The sequence below is a fragment of the Oryctolagus cuniculus genome, chromosome 3 (genome assembly GCF_051225735.1).
Source record: "Oryctolagus cuniculus isolate XC-2025 breed Fujian yellow rabbit chromosome 3, ASM5122573v1, whole genome shotgun sequence".
In the NCBI taxonomy this organism is placed as follows: domain Eukaryota; kingdom Metazoa; phylum Chordata; class Mammalia; order Lagomorpha; family Leporidae; genus Oryctolagus; species Oryctolagus cuniculus.
The window spans coordinates 136,328,444-136,348,527 of record NC_142869.1 but is presented as its reverse complement, the minus strand read 5'-3'; the positions used below and the strand labels follow the sequence as shown (position 1 = coordinate 136,348,527).

At 41.6% G+C, this 20,084-nt stretch overlaps 1 protein-coding gene across 3 annotated transcripts in view; it reads left to right on the top strand.

Moving 5' to 3' along the window:
- Window positions 1-20,084, top strand: part of LOC100357899 (B cell receptor associated protein 29) — a 69,379-nt gene that overhangs the window by 42,022 nt on the left and 7,273 nt on the right. The window contains exons 7-8 of one of the 3 annotated variants that reach the window (XM_051849693.3): window positions 7,442-7,542; window positions 16,720-18,130. In XM_051849693.3, coding sequence (XP_051705653.1) covers window positions 7,442-7,542; window positions 16,720-16,755 — 137 coding nt within the window. In that variant the 3' untranslated portion in view covers window positions 16,756-18,130. Of the gene's footprint in view, window positions 1-7,441; window positions 7,543-9,438; window positions 14,145-16,719; window positions 18,131-20,084 lie in introns of those variants that run through there. The other 2 variants (XM_070071151.2, XM_070071152.2) reach the window with 2 other exon arrangements.

Below are 20,084 nucleotides of genomic sequence, written 5' to 3'. Positions count from 1 at the left end.
CTGTCAAATAAATAAATAAATAAATACCACGTAGCCCCAGTGTATTATGCTCTCAAATTCTCAAAAATGAAACCAAATAAACCTAGAGGGGAAATACTAGAGGTATGAAAATTTTTCAAATGGTTTTCTGCAGCTCAGTCCTTATAGCTATTGTAAAACAGCCCAACTTTAGATATCATGCCATTGCCTCTAAAAAATTACTCTTCCCTTTCCTGGCCAACTTCAGCTGATTTTGTCTGTGATCTCCGCTAGAAACACAGTGAGCCAATAATTTTACATACTAGATTAGTCTCACCAGCTCCTTCCACTGTCTATATAGCTCCATAAATGTGTTTGGCACTTTAAAATATTTCAGCCTGCTATATCGTTTGCCTCAAACATTTTAGCTTAACGTGCCTTATTGTAACATTAATTGTGATTATTTTCTATATTAATAACTGAGGCATAGACCTTAGAAATATCCTAGTAGCACTCTCTACTTGAATCTGGCCAGTATTCTCATAAAAGATCTCAGCGTTCTGTAAAGTCACTAGCAGAAGATAGCAACTCATTTTTGTAGATAAAAATTGAATTAGCAACTTAGCTGTATTTCCTTAAGCCTTCTTGTCCAATAATGCTTTCTCTGTATATGGTGTTTCCAAAATAATATGATTGAAAATAAAGAAAGCATATTCACAATGTCAGATGACAAGTTCATATAATCCCCTGGTTACAGATGCAGTTCCAGAAGGAGGTGGAAGGTGTCCAAAATACAATATTGTATATTGTAATTTGCATAAAATGAGAGATAGAGAAAGGACTGGGAAACAGCCTAAGAGGCTTCTAGATAATATAACTTTCCTTAATTAGAGTGAATTCAATAAGATAGTAATCATTAGGTTTATCAATATCCATCAAAATAAGCAACACAGTTTATATTTGGCTTGATAAGTGGCAGAAAACAGTGTTTGCACTCATTTGATTTTTTTTAAGATTTATTTTTTATTTATTTGAAAGGCAGAATTAGAGAGAAGGGGAGAGACAGAGATCTTCCATCCACTGATTCATTCCCCAAGTGGCTGCAACAGCCAGGGCTGGGCCAGGCCAAAGCCAGGAGCCAGGAGTTTCTTTCTGGTCTCCCACTTGGGTGCAAGGGCCCAGGGACTTGGGCCCTCTTCTTTTGCTTTCTGAGGTGCATTAGCAGGGAGCTGGATCAGAAGTGGAGCAGCAGCAGGGTCTTGGCCTAAGTCAAAAGCCAGGAACTCCATCCTGATCTCCAGCCCTTTCACTACCTGGCACATTGGCAGGGAGCTGGATTGGAAGCAAAGCAGCTGGGACTCAAACTGGCACTACAATATGGAATGCCAGCATCACAAGCAGCAGCCTAACCCACTGTGCCATAACACTGGCCCCTAAGTATATATTATTTTTTTTTTATTTTAAAGACTTATTTATTTACTTGAAAGAGTTACACAGAGAGAGAAGGAGAGGCAGAGAGAAAGGTCTTCCATCTGCTGGTTCACTCCCCAATTGGCCCAAACAGCTGAAGCTGCACCCATTTGAAGCCAGGAGCCGGGAGCTTCTTCCAGGTCTCCCATGTGGGTATAGGGGCCCAAGGACTTGGGCCATCTTCTACTACTCTCCCAGGCCATAGCAGAGAGCTGGATCAGAAGTGGAGCAGCTGGGACTTGAACCGGTGCCCAAATGAGATGCCAGCACTATAAGTGGCAGCTTTACCAACTATGCCACAATACCAGCCCCAGTATATATTATTTTTAACATTAAGATCAGCTCCTATTCAGTACAGCCCCTGACCAATCAGTCTGTCCTGTTATAAAAGTACTGTAGACTTATAACAACACAAATATAATACTCATGGGCCTGAAGGCTAGAAATGTGAGATTAAGGGAACAGCAGGTTCAATGTGGTGAGGGCCCATTCACTGGTTCATAAATGGAACCATCTCACTGTGTCCTCTCATCATGGGAAGGGGAAGACGGGGGAAGGCAGCATTCTAGAGACTTTTGTTCAGCCACTAATCCCATTCATGAAGGCCCTGTCCTCCTGACCTAAAACTTCCCAACCCCACCTTCTTATACCCTTGCATTGGTGATTAGTTTTAAATATGAATTTGGGAGAGAAACAAGCATTCAGACTATAGCACCAGTACCAGCGCTGAGGCGCAGCGGGTTAATGCTCTGGCCTGGGGCACTGGCATCCCATGTGAGCACCATTTGGAGACCCGGCTGCTCCACATGCAATCTGGCTCTCTGCTGTGGCCTGGGAAGGCAGTGGAGAATGGCCCAAGTCCTTGGGTCCCTGCACCCTCGTGGGAGACCCGGAATAAGCTCCTGGCTCCTGGCTTCAGATTGGTGCAGCTCCGCCTGTTGTGGCCAATTGGGGACTGAAACACTGGATGGAGGACCCCTCTCTCTCTGTAAACTCTGACTTTCAAATAAATAAATAAATCTTAAAAAAAAAAAAAAATGACCATAGCACCAACATTCTTAAAGCCGCCATTATAGGCTAGTGTGCATTATTATGTTGCAGGATCTAATTTGCTTTTTGTACACACCAGAAGTGCAGGCTCTTAAACACTTTTAGTAAGTCTTGAAGATAACCATGCTTCATAGTTTCCAGTAACCTCTAGAAAATGCCTTTTTGGTAGAACTGAAATGAAAACTAATATATAATTCTATATTGTGGCTGTGGGCCTAGTGAACTACAGCTACCACCAAAAATCTGTCTTCCATACCTGACTCCTATCTACCAAATCTAATTAAAAGAAAATAAAATTTTAAATTTAGTTCCTGGTTGTACTATCCACATTTAAAGTGCAGCATAGGGAATAGGCTTTTAGCTTAGTGCTTAAGCTGCCCACGTCAAAGTAGCTGGGTTTCATTCCTGGCTTCCAGCTTCCTGCTGTTTTAGAGTCTGAAGGGCCACAATGATGGCTCAGATACTTGGGATCATGCCACCAAGGTGAGAGACTTGGATTGAATTCCCAGCTTTGACCCAGCCAGGCTTCAGCTGTTGGTGGCCATTTGGGGAGTGAACCAGCAGATTGGAACACTCTTGTCTCTGTCTTCACAATTCATAATTTTTTAAAAGTACTTAATAGCTACATGGATATAGTGGCTATCATATTGACAACACAGATGTAGAATAACACAGAAAGTTTTGACAACACTGTCTAGAAAGCACTGATATAAGAAACACTTTAGTTAACAGTGGCTTACATATTTATATAAAAATCTCCATATGATGACTCTCTAGAGGAAAAGCAACCAGCTTGTTTACAAATAGAACCTATGATTTCATTTCATGCTGCAAGATAACTTTTAAATCTGAGTGCTACTTTCTTCCCTAGAGCCAGAGCCCATACCCTAAAAGATCTACAAATGCAGAACTTCCAAAGGCTGCACATGCAGAATTATACAAAGAGCTAGTTAAAGATTCTTAATATTTAAAATATGATACCCACCTCCAAGATGGCGGAATAGGGAGGGAGCGCACTGATAATCTGGGAAAAGATAGTTTAATAAAAGTGGAGATACTGCAGTTTCAGGGAAGAGTTAGGGAAAAAACTGCAGAGGAAACAATTCCGGAACTAGTGGGACATGGTGGACCTACGTGGAAGGGATGGTTCAATGTGCACAAAACAATCAATGTGATACACCACAAGAAAAAGAAATTAAAGGAATACAAATTGGGAAGGAAGAAGTCAAACTATCCCTCTTTGCAGATGATATGATTCTTTCTTTAGGGGATCCAAAGAACTCTACTAAGAGACTATTGGAACTCATAGAAGAGTTTGGCAAAGTAGCAGGATATAAAATCAGTGCACAAAAATAAATAGCCTTTGTATACACAGGCAATGCCACGGCTGAGGAAGAACTTCTAAGATCAATCCCATTCACAATAGCTACAAAAATAATCAAATACCTTGGAATAAACTTAAGCAAGGATGTCAAAGATCTCTATGATGAGAATTATAAAAGCTTAAAGAAATAGAAGAGGATACCAAAGAATGGAAAAATCTTCCATGTTCATGGATTGGAAGAATCAATATCATCAAAATGTCCATTCTCCCAAAAGCAATTTATAGATTCAATGCAATAGCAATCAAAATACCAAAGACATTCTTCTCAGATCTGGAAAAAATGATGCTGAAATTCATACGGAGACACAGGAGACCTCGAATAGCTAAAGCAATCTTGTACAACAAAAACAAAGCTGGAGGCATCACAATACCAGATTTCAGGACATACTACAGGGCAGTTGTAAACAAAACAGCATGGTACTGGTACAGAAACAGATGGATAGACCAATGGAACAGAATAGAAACACCAGAAATCAATCCAAACATCTATAGCCAGCTTATATTTGATCAAGGATCTAAAACCAATTCCTGGAGCAAGGACAGTCTATTCAATAAATGGTGCTGGGAAAACTGGATTTCCACATGAAGAAATATGAAGCAAGACCCCTACCTTGCACCTTACACAAAAATCCACTCAACATGGATTAAAGATCTAAATCTATGATGTGACACAATCAAATGATTAGAGATCATTGGAGAAACCCTGCACGATTTAGGCACTGGCAAAGACTTCTTGGAAAGGACCCCAGAAGCACAGGCAGTCAAAACCAAAATTAACAATTGGGATTGCATCAAATTGAGAAGTTTCTGTACGGCAAAAGAAACAGTAAGGAAAGTGAAGAGGCAACTGACAGAATGGGAAAAAATATTTGCAAACTATGTAACAGATAAAGATTTAATAACCAGAATCTACAAAGAGATCAGGAAACTCCACAACAACAAAACATACAACCCACTTAAGAGATGGGCCGAGGACCTCAATAGACAGTTTTCAAAAGAGGAAATCGAAATAGCCAACAGACACATGAAAAAATGTTCAGGATCACTAGCAATCAGGGAAATGCAAATCAAAACCACAATGAGGTTTCACCTCACCCCGGTTAGAATGGCTCACATACAGAAATCTACCAACAGCAGATGCTGGAGAGGATGTGGGGAAAAAGGGACACTAACCCACTGTTGGTGGGAATGCAAACTGGTCAAGCCACTATGGAAGTCAGTCTGGAGATTCCTTAGAAACCTGAAGATAACCCTACCATACAACCCAGCCATACCACTCCTTGGAATTTACCCAAAGGAATTTAAATTGGCAAACAAAAAAGCAGTCTGCACCTTAATGTTTATTGCAGCTCAATTCACAATAGCTAAGACCTGGAATCAACCTAAATGCCCATCAACAGTAGACTGGATAAAGAAATTATGGGATATGTACTCCATAAAATACTATACAGCAGTAAAAAAGAAAGAAAGAGAGAGAGGGAGAGAGAGAGGAAAGAAAAGAGGGAGGGAGGGAGGGAGGAATGAATGAATAAATCTGGTCATTTGCAGCAAAATGGAGGAATCTGGAAAACATCATGCTGAGTGAAATAAGCAAGTCCCAAAGGAACAAATATCATATGTTCTCCCTGATCGGTGACAACTGAGCACCAAAAAGGGAACCTGTAGAAGTGAAATGGACACTATGAGAAACAGTGACTTGATCAGCCCTTGTCCTCACTGTTGATGAACAACTTAGTACTTTATCCCTTTTAGTATTTTTTTGTTCTACTTAATACTATTGGTTGAACTCTTTATTTAACACACAATTATTCTTAAGTGTTTAAATTTAACTGAAAAATGATCCCTGTTAAATATAAGAGTGGGAGTAAGAGAGGGAGGAAATGTACAATTTGGTACATGCTCAATCGGACTTGCCCCAAACGGTAGAGTTAGAAACATGCCAGGGGATTTCAGTTCAATCCCATCAAGGTGGCATGTATCAAGGCCATCTCACTAGTCAAAGTATCAGTTTCAGTTCACAGTTGATCATAATGATAGGATTAAGAGTCAAAGGGATCACATAAACAAGACTAGTGTCTGCTAATACTAACTGATAGAATCAAAAAGGGAGAGAACGATCCAACATGGGAAGCTGGATACACAGCAGACTCATAGAAGGGCAGATGTCCTAAACAGCACTCTGGCCTCAGAATCAGCCCTTAAGGCATTCAGATCTGGCTGAAGAGTCCATGAGAGTATTTTAGGCGTGGAAAGCAAAGACACTCTGGCAATTAAAAAAAAAAAAAAAAAACCCTAAATGAAAGATTTCTGTGAGTGAGATCGCAGTGGAAAGAATGGGCCATCAAAGAAGGTGGTACCTTTCTCTGAAGGGAGGAAAGAACTTCCACTTTGACTATGACCTTGTCTAAATCAAATTGGAGTTGGTGAACTCAAAATGCTTCCATATCCTTGGCAACTCATAACAAGAGCCTAGGGTGATTACTGACGCCATAAATGAGTGTCAAATTGTTAAGTCAACAACAGGAGTCACTGTGCACTTACTCCCCATCTCTGTCCTTAATGTGTTGTCCAATGTGAATTAATGCTATAACTGGTACTCACACAGTACTTTACACTTTGTGTTTCTGTGTGGGTTCAAACTTGAAATCTTTACTTAATATATGCTAAATTGAACTTCCGTATATAAAGATAATTGAAAATGAATCTTGATGTGAATGGAATGGGAGAGGGAGCGGGAGATGGGAGGGTTGCAGGTGGGAGGGAAGTTAAAGGGGGAAAAGCCACTGTAATCCAAAAGCTGTACTTTGGAAATTTATATTTATTAAATAAAAGTTTTAAAAAAAGATTCTCAAAAAGCAATATATATGATTGCTTCAATATATATGATTGCTTTCTATCCTTTCTTAGGCTACTTCTCCTCTTTACATATTTTGTTTGTTATCATCTTCTCCACATACTTTTTTTAGAAAAAGATTTATACATTTATTTGAAAGGCAGAGTGACAGAGATAATTCTTTCGTTCTTTCGTCTGCTTGTTCAATCTTCAAATGGCCTTATCGGCTAGGTTTAGTCCAGGCTGAAGCCAGGAGCCCAGAACTCAATCAGTGTCCCACATGGGTGGCTGGAATTCAGTTATTTGAGCCATCTGCTGCTGCCTTCCCAAGGGCATTATCAGGGAGCAGGATCAGGAGTATAGCAGCCAGAACAGTAGCCAGCACCCATGTGGGATGCCAGTGTTGTAGGCAGTGCCTTTACCCGTTATGCCACAACAGCTCCTCCACAAGCTTTTAAAAATGCCTGCATACTATGGTTTTATTAGAGAATATTTCATTATTAGGCAATACACAATGACATGTTAAAGAGTAAAAGGACACTAAGCCTGCAGCTTTGTCTCAGATGACTCAAGAAAATGATATTGTGTATGTGTGTAGAGAGAATACAGTGAAGACAAATGGAGCACAACATCAACACTGAATTGCAGTGAAGACTACACATGAGTTTTCCATTTAAGTCTTGCAGCTTTTCTGAAGTTTGAAATTATTTCAAAAATAAGAATAAAATTCTGTTTATATTTTCTAGCCCTTTTCAAGGCACAAAATGATGTGATTGCAATGAAGATGCAATCAGAGAGACTTTCTAAAGAATATGATCGACTCCTGAAAGAACACTCTGAACTTCAGGTGGGTGACGTGTACTTTTATGGGTCTAAAATTCTTGAAGTAGTAATTACCTACATAATTTATTTGGGTTATTTGCCCATCCCCAGCCAAGAGGTTTTATCTCCCGGCTTGGTTAAAGGGTTAAAGAAGTCACATTTTTTTACCTGGAGGTTGAAGATGAATGCATTGCAGACAAATACAAGAAGTTATAATGTGAAGAATTGCTGACATGCTGACTTACAGCCTTCTGGTTTTGGCAAAGGTTTTAGTTTTACTGCTTGGGATGTTTGTCATATTCTCTGCAAAATGAAACCAAAAGTTAATATTCCATAGTACTGGCTACTGCCACTACTCCTCTGTCTCAGTATTTTAGAAATCCTAAGAGCAAGACTGTGACGTTCAAATACATGATTATATACATCTTTCCATGAATGGATGGTAATGAAAAAAGTTTGTGTTTTTGTTAAAACCATGAAATCAGATCTGGGCCATAATTTTCTTTCTCTTCCTGTCAGATCCAGCAAGAGTCAGGTCCAAGCATTCATCCATGTTGGGTTTGTCTTCCCGCTTCATTGGCTATTGTCCGATAACCTGAATTGGTTTCCAAGGCACGCTTTGATGATGTGTGAGGAAAACTGGTGGAAAGAGGCAACCCTGTGCCTTCCTACCAGTTCCTCTTAGAGCAAGTGGATTGATTGTTATCATTTGGCAGCCTTCATGGTTTTCAGTCAAGTCTTTGTGCAGTTATAGCTCTTTATTTCACTGTACTTACTCCCTGTGTCTTGGCCATTGTATTTGCATAGTCTAGGGCTGAGGCTGTCATGAGGCAAATATGTACTGCACAGATCTTGAATACCCAACTTGTCCTCATGCTAGCTTTTTGGTCTTACATGGATTGTATCATCCCTCTGGGACTCACTTTGTATGTAAAATCAGCGATATTAACCTTGGCTCAGTGGATTGTTGGGAGAACTAAAATGTATAGCTACTATTAGATAGAGTTAGTTCTGGTATTCTGTAGCTCAGTAGAGCAACTATAATCTATAAAAATCTATGATGCATTTTGAAAAACAAGAAGAGTCTGAAGATTTCCATCACATAGAAACAGTCGATGTTTGAAGACAGAAATACTAATTACCCTGATTTGATTATTACACATTGTATACAGATATCTTGTTATACTGTGCCCCCTAAATATGCACGTTAACTGTCAAAAAATTATTTTAATGTGTGGGGCAGCACTGTGCCTAGATGATAATAAACATTCAGGAAATGACAGCCATTATCATAAGCAGTATTACTTCCTCTAGAAGTTTTGCTGAAACAATGACTTACTCTCAGCCAGCTACTTTGGCCTGGTTTAAAGCCAGTGAAGAAATGATCCAAAGCACAGTCCTGACCTAATATACCCATGGCTTTGCATGTTTGATTTAACGAGCCCACTGTGACAACAGTAAGAAAATGACAGGGCCTCCAGCAAGAGGTGGATGCCCTGTGTGCTCCAGTTCCACAGCTCCGCAGCCTGAGTTCTCATGATCTGGAGTAGGTAGGTAGATTTTCAGCAAGATTACCCCTTTGCCATGTCTAAAATAAAGTTCCTAAAGTTGCTGACCTCATAAGGGTGTGAAAAGAATTAGTCCATGACATCTTTCAGCATCCACCATGGCAACTGAGGAAGTCACTTCAGAGGCCTCTTGAGTAGAAAGACATTATTTTCCTCCTGAGGGCAGAATCATAGATTCAGCTGGAACGAGAATACATACCAGTGGACTTTGCTCAGGTGTCAGAAATGTTTGGATCCTTGAGTAGAGACAGGAAAACAAGGAATATGCCCTCAACTTCTTATGGCCAATATCTGTTAATGAATGTCTCCATTGTGAGTAACAGCCAATGGTTATCTTCATCCCTGTGTAACAGATTTTCTTCAATCAATTTCTTTACCCCTGAAGAGCCACCTTCAACATGGAGTGTCTACATTCTTTTTTTTTTTTAAAGATTTATTTATTTTTATTTGAAAGAGTTACAGAGAGAGAGGAGAGGCACAGAGAGAGAGAGAGAGGTCTTCCATCTGATGGTTCACTCCCCAGTTGGCTGCAACGGTCGGAGCTGCACCAATCTGAAGCCAGGAGCTTCTTCTGGGTCTCCCACATGGGTGCAGGGACACAAGGACTTGGGCAATCCTCTACTGCTATCCCAGGCCATCGCAGAGAGCTGGGTTGGAAGTGGAGCAGCCGAGTCTCGAACAGGCGCCCAGATGGGATGCCAGCACTTCAGGCTAGGGCGTTAACCTGCTGCGCCATAGCTCCGGCCCGTGGAGTGACTACATTCTTGGCAAAGGATATAGGAAGTTTTTATAAGTAATTCTTTCCCAAGAAAATAATTGTTTCAATTGTTTATTTGTAAATGACCCCTCCCCACATATGCTAAGTGCCAAATTGCGAGTTGGGTCTCATTTAGTAGCATCAGTAGCATAAATAGACTTTTATATAATTTCTGATTGTATCCAATTTTTGAAATACTTAACAGCTGATATTTATTTATATTCTACTCTGGACCTGCTTAAACACTTGGCTAATGGCTTCATGTAAGAGTATAATTCAAAAAGCTCATGAAGTGGGAGCCAGCATTGTGGCATAACAGGTTAAGCTACTGCCGCAGTGCTGGCATCCAATATGGGCACCAGTGCGAGTCTCAGCTACTCCACTTCTGATCCAGATCCCTGCTAATGGCCTCGGAAAGCAGCAGAGGATAGCCTAAGTACTGGATCCTCTGCTACCATGTGGGAGACCCAGAAGAAACTCCTGGCTACTGGCTTTGGCCCAGCCCGTTCCTGGTGTTGTAGCCATTTGGGGAGTGAACCAGAGGATGGGAGATTCATTCTCTCTCTCTCTCTCTCTCTCTCTCTCTCTTTCTCCCTCTGTCTCTCTCCCTCTATCCTTCCCTCCCTCCCTGTCTCTCTGTAACTCAACATTTCATGAACTTTGTATTTATTTGTTTATTTGAAGGGAGCTGACATGTGGTACAGTGGCTTAAGCCAACACTTGCCACCTTGGCATCCCATATTGGAGTGCTGGTTCAAGTCCCAGGTGATCTGTTTCTGATCCAGCTTCCTACTAATGAGGCTGGGAAGGGAAGAGATAGTTACCCCAGTACTTGAATCCCTGGCAGGCATGTGGGAGACCTGGATGGAATTCCTGACTCCTGGCTTCAGCCTGGCCTAGACCTGGCTGTTGCGGCCATTTGGGGAATGAACCATGGATAGAAGTCTGTCACTCTTCCTTTCAAATAAATAAATATGTAAATAAATATTTTTTTGAAAAGTTAATGACGGAACAGGCATTTGATCTAGCAGTTAGGATGCAGTTAAGGTACCTGCATTCACATCAGAGTACCTAGGTACCTGGCACTTGGGGAGTGAATCAGCAGATGAGAGCACTCATGCATGTGCTCTCTCCCTCCCTCTCTCTTTCTCTGCACCTCTCAAATTCATTAATTAAACTTCATGAAAGCTGGAGTTAAAATGTAAGTTTACTGTGGTGCAAGGAAAGTCTGAAATTCATGCATATGAGGGATCTTCAAAAAGTTCATATAAAATGTGAGTATAAACAAATAAATAAACACATAGAAAATGTGTTATAAAAACTGTATGGATTTCAGAATTTTTTGCACCAAAATAAAGTTATTTTTAATTACATTTTACATGAACTTTTTAAATAACTCTCACATTATCATGTTTATACTGCAGCCAAGAAGTTAAAATGTTTTCATATAATATCCCTATTTGGTGGAAAAGGAAACTGAGACCTAGAGATACCATATTAATTACCCAAAGTCACTGAACTACAGAATGATAGGATAGCATTCAGGGGCTAGCATTGTAGCCCAGCAAGGTAAGCCACTGCTTGTGGTGCTGGCATCCCGTCCAGGAGTGCTGGTCCAAGACCTGACTGCTTTGTTTCAGATCTGGTTCCTGCTAATGCATCTGGGAAGGCAGCAGATAATGACCAAAATGCTTGGGGTTCTGCCACCTGTGTGGGAGACCTGGGTGCAGTTCAAGGCTCCTGGCTTTCCCCATTCCTTGCAGCCATGTGGGAGTGAATTGATTGATAGAAGGTCTCTCGGTCCCTCTCTCTCTGCCATCTGCCCATCAAATAAGTACATCTTGAAAAGATAATGAGAGCACTCAGAGTTGGGGTTCAGAATCAGGAAATCTTGCTCCAGAACCGCCATTACTGGCCAGGTTCTTTGAACTTTCCTGGACATTGGACTGTGTGCTCTTGGAAATGCAGCTGTTGCTGCTATATTTCAGGGAGATCAGTTTTTCATCCTCCCTTGCTGTCTGATCTCTGGACAGGTTTAGCCAATGTGAGACACTAGTGGAAGATGAAGGCAGGAAGGAGGGAAAGCCAGATACTTCTCCTACTCTGTTTACTTTAGGTAGTATCTCCCTCCTAGTCCCAGTTCCCACCAGGCAGCGTCCATCTGCTGGCCCTCAAACCCTGGGCTCCATAAGCATAGCCTCCTCTGACCCTCCAGCCTACAGGGTAGTGGTTTTCTGCTGTTGCTAATCCCTGAGGTGCCTTACTGCACCCTGTTTAGTGTGTCTACATCAGCTATAAAACAAGTGCCTTGCAATGAACACCTCTTGTGTTTGAAGGGGGAAGAGGATTCCAGCTCCTGTAATTCTCAGGTGAATCATTTGACATCCATGCTCATTGGCTACTTCATTACTTAAATCAGAAAGTTATCCTAGCAATGAAATAGACTCCATGCAAGAAAGCACTTTAAATATTTTGAATCAAGAAAAGTTCTGTAGAACCATGAGATAATATTAGGGATGTCTGGATTGGTTTGTTTTTATGCATGGATTTATTTACTTGAAAGGCAGAGTGAAAGAAAAAAAGTATCTTCCATCTGCTGCTTCACTCCCCAAATGGCTACAATAGCCAGGGCTATGCCAAGCCAAAGCCATAGGCCAGGAACTCCAGCTGGATCTCCTACGTGGGTGGCAGGTTCCTCCCAGGCTCATTAGCAGGGAGATGGATCAGAAACGGAACAGCTCAGACTCAACCAGTTTTCCAATATGAGGTGTCGGGATCATAGGAAGCAGCTAAGCTTACTACATCACAATGCCAACTGCAATTGGTTATACTTTTTTCTTTATCCACTTATCCACCCTCCATTGTCCAGGATGAGAACTTAAATAAGGTCTGAGATTTAGGTGCCTTTAAAGAAGAATCATTTTCTTAAAAGTAATTTCTGGTGCAGGCATTGTGGCGCAATGGAATACCTACATCCCATATAGGAGTGCTGAGCCCCAGCTAGTATGTGCTTCTAATCCAGCTTCCTGCTAATGTGCCTGGGAGAGAGCAGATCATAGCCCAAGTACTTGAGTTTGTGCCTCTGATGTGGGAGACCTGGATGGAGTTCATGTCTCCTAGCTTTTGGCCTGTCCGTGCTCCACCTCTTGTGGGCATTTGAGTAGTGAGCTAGTGAAAGGAAGATCTGTCGCTCCCCGTCTTCGTGGAGGAACGACACAGGACCCTGCGCTGTTCTTTCGTCTGCTCGGCCCTCCCCGGGTTTGCTGCTGGTTCTTCCCGGGTTGGCTACCGACCCTTCCACCTCCGTGGAAGGGCGGTTCCCCCTGCCACTTTCCCCACTTCCGCGGGGGAGCGGCACACCGCCGGCCGGCTCTCTCGGGGGCTGCACAGGTGTTCCTTCAGATAGATGTTCCTGGTGCATGTTGTCTCTCTCCTCCTTTATAGTCCTTTTCCACCAATCCCAACTCTGCTACCCACACGCCGAGTACGCTGCTCTCCTCCAATCAGGAGCAGGTCCTGCTGTTTATTGGTTGAACTGGAGGCAGCTGTGTAGAAGCTGTTTCCTCCTCTCCCAGTGCCATATTGTGGGAGAGCAGATGCATAGAATAAGTCTTAATCCAGTAACTTAGTCTAGTCCGAGTTGCTCCCCACAAGATCTTTTCTCTTCCTCTGTTTGGGACACTTCACCTTTCAAATAAATAAATTTGAAAAATCTTCTTAAAATGAAATAATATTTGAACTTTATTTTTTTAAAGATTTTTTAAATTTATTTGAGGGGTAGAGTCACAGAGAGAGGGAAAGAGAGGAAAAGGTGTTCCATCCACTGGTTCACTCCCCAAATGGCTGCAAAAGGTCAGAGCCGGGCCATTCTGAAGCCAGGAGCCAGGAGTTTCTTCTGGGTCTCCCAAGTGGATGCATGGGCCCGAACATTTGGGCCATCTTCTGCTTTCCCAGACCATAGCAGAAGAGCTGGATCAGAAGAGGAGCAGCTGGGACTTGAACCAGCACTCATGTGAGATACTGGTAATGCAGGCAGAACTTAGCCTACTGCGCCACAACGCTGGCCCCTCAAATAAATCTTTACAAGAAGGGAAATATAGGCCAGCGCCACAGCTCACTTGGCTAATCCTCTGCCTGCGGCGCCAGCATCCCAGGTTCTAGTCCCGGTTGGGGCGCCGGATTCTGTCCCGGTTGCTCCTCTTCCAATCCAGCTCTCTGCTGTGGCCCTGGAAGGCAGTGGAGGATGGCCCAAGTGCTTGGGCCCTGCACCCGCATGGGAGACCAGGAGGAAGAACCTGGCTCCTGGCTTCAGATTGGCGCAGCATGCCGGCAGTAGCGGCCATTTTAGGGGTGAACCAACAGAAAAGGAAGACCTTTCTCTCTCTCTCTCACGGTCTAACTCTGCCTGCCAAAAAAAAAAAAAAAAAGAAGAAGAAGAAGAAGAAGAAGAAGAAGAAAGGAAACATAAATCTCCTGAAGCAGAACTTCAGAGTGCTGTTGCTTATAAGCAGGAGGTTCACATAGCTTGTGCTCAGGCTGAGCATTAATGTTTCACAGCAACTTTTACCAATCAAATAAGATGACAAGATTAGAGGAGACATTCTGAACAATGACATGCCACCACTCCAGTGTGTTATACTTATCTGACCGACCACTATGGGTAAAAATCCAAAGCTGTAATGAAGCTACTATTATGGACAAGTCCGCGAAGTGAAGGATGATTTTTCCCAAAACTGGCAAGTATGGATGAGTTTGTGCTACCAATAACCCCTAGTCACTTATGTCTTTTTTTTTTCATCTTTTCTAGCAGAAAGCAAGGGCAAATAGTTATTTAGTGCCTATAACAGGGAGGGGACCAAATGGGGAAATCCAAAGAGGTTTAAAAGATGCAAAGTAGAATCGTTTGTGGGAAAGAATCTAGTTTTTTCCCTTTTTGACTTCTGTTTCCTTGAAGTTTCTTTTTTTTTTTTTAAGATTTGTATTTATTTATTTGAGAGGTAGAGTTACAGACAGTAAGAGGGAGAGACAGAGAGAAAGATCTTCCATCTGTTGGTTCACTCCCCAAATGGCCACAACAGCTGGAGCTGGGCCAATCCGAAGCCAGGAGCCTGGAGCTTCTTCTGGGTCTCCCACATGGGTGCAGGGGCCCAAGCACTTGAGCCATCTTCTACTGCTTTCCCAAGCCATAGCTGAGAGCTAGATCGGAAGAGGAGCAGCCAGGACTAGAACCGCCCATATGGTGCACCGCAGGCGGAGGATTAACCTACTGCACCACAGTGCTGGCCCACCGTGAAGTTTTGATGCTTTGTTCTATGATTGTTTCATTTAAGATACATAAATTAGGTAAAACTGAGAAAGCTAATACATTTTCCAAAGAACTTTAGGACATATTTTAATTACTAAGGCTGGTTTGATAACAGAAATAAAATTCATGAGGATAACATTATTCAGCTTTTTATTGTAGATTTTATATATATATATATATAGAGAGAGAGAGCTATTTCTTTCTTTTCATGTACAGTTCAGAAGGTGAATATTAAAGTGTTGGGGCTAGTGCTGTGGTAGGTTAAGCCTCCACCTGCAGCACTAGCATCCCGTATGAGCACCAGTATGAGAGGTAACTACCTCTAAAATAAATAAATAAAATCTGTAATTAAAAAAAAAAAGATTTTTTGAAAGGCAAAGTGAGAGAAAGAGAGAGAGAATCATCCACTGCCTCCTAGGCGCATTAGCAGGGAGCTAGCAGAGTAGTGGAGACTTGAACTAGCACCCTGATATGAGATGCTGGTGTTGCAAGCATCAGCTTAATCTGCTGCACCACAGCATCAGTCCCAAGATTTATTTTTCTTTATATAGGCATTTACGTTTCGAAATCAAGTATAGCTTGGACTGCATAACTCTGAAGTTTATTTCTTTCCAGTTTTAAATGATGTATTATGGTCATTTTTATAACATGATTAGCACAGTATAAGTTGAGAAGCCAGTTCTATTTTTTTAAAGATTTATTTATTTATTTGAAAGGCAGAGTTACAGAGAGGCAGAGGCAGAGAGAGGTCTTTCATCCACTTGTTCACTCCCCAGATAGCTACAACGGCCAGAGCTGTGCTGATCAGGAACTAGGTGCTTCCTCCAGGTCTCTCACATGGGTACAGGGGCCCAAGCTCTTGGGCCATCTTCTGTTTTCCCAGCCATAGCAGAGAGCTGGATCAGAAGTAGAGAAACCAGGACTTGAACCTGCGCCCATATGAGATGCCGGCCCTGCAGGCAGCAGCTTTACCTGCTACACCATGGTGCTGGTCCCTAAAAGCCAGTTCTATTGGCAGATATCTGAAGGACAAAAGAACAAAGCCACCCTGAAGTTTTTTCTTCCCTTCATTCTTTTTTTGTCAAAAATCTTAGTTAGGTTTGTAATAAGGGAATTATAGGGATTTTGTTTTCCTGGAGTAACCTGTGAGGCAAAAGTAAAATACATTAAGGCAGGGAAAGAATGAACTTAGGGGGTAGCACATGGGAGATGCCAAGGAAGTTCTTGGCTCCTGGCTTTGGCCTGACCAAGCAGGGCCCTGGCCACTGTGGCCATTTGTGGAGAGAACCAGCAGATGGAAGATACTCTCACTCTCTCTCTGTAACTCTGCCTTTCAAATAAAAAAATCTTAAAAAAAAAACTTATTAAGAGGGTTATTTATTTCCCTCTGAACATTTCTTCAACAGAAACTTGCAAATTTCTAATTTAACAATTTGAGACTGTCTCAATCCATATTTTCACACTTGTTTATTCTTATAATAACTTTATATAAAAGAATGTTTTTTAAAGTCATTGTAACCATGAATATTTTTCTGTTTGCTGTATTACAAAAATCATATTTTTTTCTTACAGAATCGTTCAGAAAAAGTCAATAAGAAAGGCCTGTGAAGTTTATAAAAGAAGATTGTGATACACCATGTCAAGATGATAAATTTGTTATCATGTTAGCCTCTATAAAATTCAAAATGCAGATAAATGTACTGTGACTGCCCAAGACAATTTTTATTGCCACACACAGTCTGTGTAGTAATAACATTATCAAAATACCTAAGTGTTTCAGATGCATTATAAAGTGTGTATTCTAGTTCTTAACAAATACATAGGCATGTTAAATACCATATTTACATATTTACATGCTGGCTGTTTCCCAATGAAAGGAAAATTCCTTAATTATTTCCAAAATCGGATTTTTTAAGTTGCATGAAACCTTTAATAGCCTTAAAAGCTTTTATGAATTTTCAGTAATAATCTGTTTAATCAGATGATGATGATGTGCTTGAAAATAATATCTTACTATCAAAAAATTTGTTCACAGGAATATTAAATGAGGATAAATGATCAGAATTAGCTACTGTATTTATAGAAAAAAGTCAAAAAGAACAATGAAAGTGAAGACCTTAGTATTTTTAAAAGCCTGATGGTACTGTGGCTGACTCTGATAGACAGCTATATTGTTAGTTATATTTTTGTTACAGTGCTTCTGTACATTTTGGACTGTTATTTTTTTTGACATTTGTATTAATAACATAATTAGTGAGCATTCTATCTTTTCAAGTTGATCTAGTGAGAGTTTACATCTATTTGTGTTAACTGTCATAGCACCGAGCTGAACTTATTTTACAACAGTGTGGAATTCTTGACTTAAAAAGTTAATGTATAACATTTACAGAACAATGTTTTCCTTGATTGTGAAAGTTGCTAATTATACAAATATTACCTCAAATATACCTGTTAGAGGTGTCACACAGTTTCTCTGAGATGTTTCTATATTCTGAAAGCTAAATATTAAATACTATTTTTGCATTCAACTCTTAGAGTTTCTGTTAGAAAATGGTAGAAATTATAATATTAGAAGAATTAGGTTGTTCCATTGTTTGGACATGACGATCACCTTACTTATCTCATAAAGACTTTAAAAGAAAACGGGGGGCCGGCACTGTGGCATATCAGGTAAAGCTGCTGCCTACAGGGCTGACATCCCATATGGACACTGGTTCAAGTCCCAGCTGCTGCTCTACCAGTCCAGCTCTCTGCTATGGCCTGGGAAAGCAGTGGAAAACGGCCCAAGTCCTTGGGCCCCAGCACCTGTGTGGGAGACCTGGATGAAGTCCCTGGCTCCTGGCTTTGGATTGGCGCAGTTACGGCCATTTGGGGAGTGAACCAACAGATTGGAAGACCTCTCTCTTTCTCTCTCTCTTGGCCAATCCTTCTCTCTGTAACTCTTTCAAATAAATAAATAAATCTTAAAAAAAATTAAATATAATTACTGGAGTTTTTGCTTCTCTGGTCTTTGTTTCATCTTCTATTAGAATTTTATTACGTTTCCTACATATTTAATTATTTACATTGTAAAGTGGAACAAATGAGTGAGTACATGAAAATTGTTTCTCATTTCAATTTCACATAAAAGTCAAGGGTTACTGCTAGAAAACAGACATGTAGGAGACATTTAAATGGGACTTATACCGTATGGGCTGACAACACCATAAATAACAAGGAAAAGGGAATGCTGAAATAGAGAATTGAACAAATGACAGCTCAAAGTATAGACTTAGAAATATCAAATTCAGGGTAAACATATAGATACGGTACTTGGGATTTTGGCCACTGTACAGAAATCAAATAAATTCTAATGTCAGAATAATATACCAGAAAAAGTAGAAACAGCACAGCTTTGGAATTGGCAGAACTAACAGCTAATCCTAATCATGTGATCTTGAACATGATTTTGCTTGCTGAGCCTCCAATTCCTCATTTCCAAAATGAGAATAATAAAATTTAGGTCAGAATGACTCTAAAAGTTAACAGCATGATCTCAAAGTTGTTCAGACTGCTATTAAATGGGAAGTCTGGGTGCTATTTGAAGAGCATGAAGATTTGAAAAATTCCCCAGGAAGCACTTTCAGAAAAGTTTACATTTAAGGGGTGATGGACGTCAACCCTCTCAGTTTTACAAATTTATAACCAAAGGCTTCAAAAATGTGGGCAATTTTCTTAAGGTAAAATGAAGAAAGTTATATTCAGGGTCAGTATTTGAAACTAAATTCGGGTGTTCTGGTTCCCTGGATACTCACAGACCAGCTGTAATTTGTTGAACAAAGTAGAGCCATGTATTAGCCAGGGTTTGAAGGCCGAGAGGCAGTTTGGCTCCAAGGTCTGCACTTGACCATCTTACTGAACTCAAGCTATGTCTGTTCTTCCTGCTACTCTCCTTAGCAGTGATGGTAGTCAGCATATCCTCTTGAAGTAGGAAAATAGGTATTTCATGTATTTAATTACAGTTTTTCTCCCCATCATTAGTAGTGGCTTCATTGTGTCTTAGGTTTAGATTCAACTTAGAAGTTCTAGTAAGCAGGACTGGCACTGTGGTGTATCGGGTAAAGCCGCTGCCTGCTGTGCTGGCATCCCATATGGGAACCGGTTGAAGTCCCAGCTGCTCCACTTCTGATCCAGCTCTTTGCTATGGCCTGGGAAAGCAATGGAGGATGGCCCAAGTCCTCGGGCCCCTGCACCCACATGGGAGACCCCGAAGAAGCTCCTGGCTCCTGGCTTCAGATCAGCGCAGCTCCGACTGTTGTGACTAATTGGGGAGTGAACCAGCAGATAGAACACCTCTTTATCTCTGCCTCTCCTTCTCTCTGTGTAACTCTTTTTTTTTTTTTTTTTTTTTTTTTTTGACAGGCAGAGTGGACAGCGAGAGAGAGAGAGAGACAGAGAGAAAGGTCTTCCTTTGCCGTTGGTTCACCCTCCAATGGCCGCCGCGGCCGGCGCGCTGCGGCCGGCACACCGCGCTGATCCAATGGCAGGAGCCAGGAGCCAGGTGCTTTTCCTGGTCTCCCATGGGGTGCAGGGCCCAAGCACCTGGGCCATCCTCCACTGCACTCCCTGGCCACAGCAGAGAGCTGGCCTGGAAGAGGGGCAACCGGGACAGAATCCAGCGCCCCGACCGGGATTAGAACCCGGTGTGCCGGCGCCGCTAAGTGGAGGATTAGCCTAGTGAGCCGCGGCGCCGGCTGTGTAACTCTTTTTTAAAAAAATATTTATTTATTCGAAAGTCAGAGTTACACAGAGAGAGGAGAGGCAGAGAGAGTGGTCTTGCATCCTATGGTTCACTCCCCAGATGGCTGCAACGGCTGGAGCCACGCTGATCCAAATCCAGGAGTCAGGAGCTTCTTCCGGGTCTCCCACATGTGTGCAGGGACCCAAGGACTTGGGCC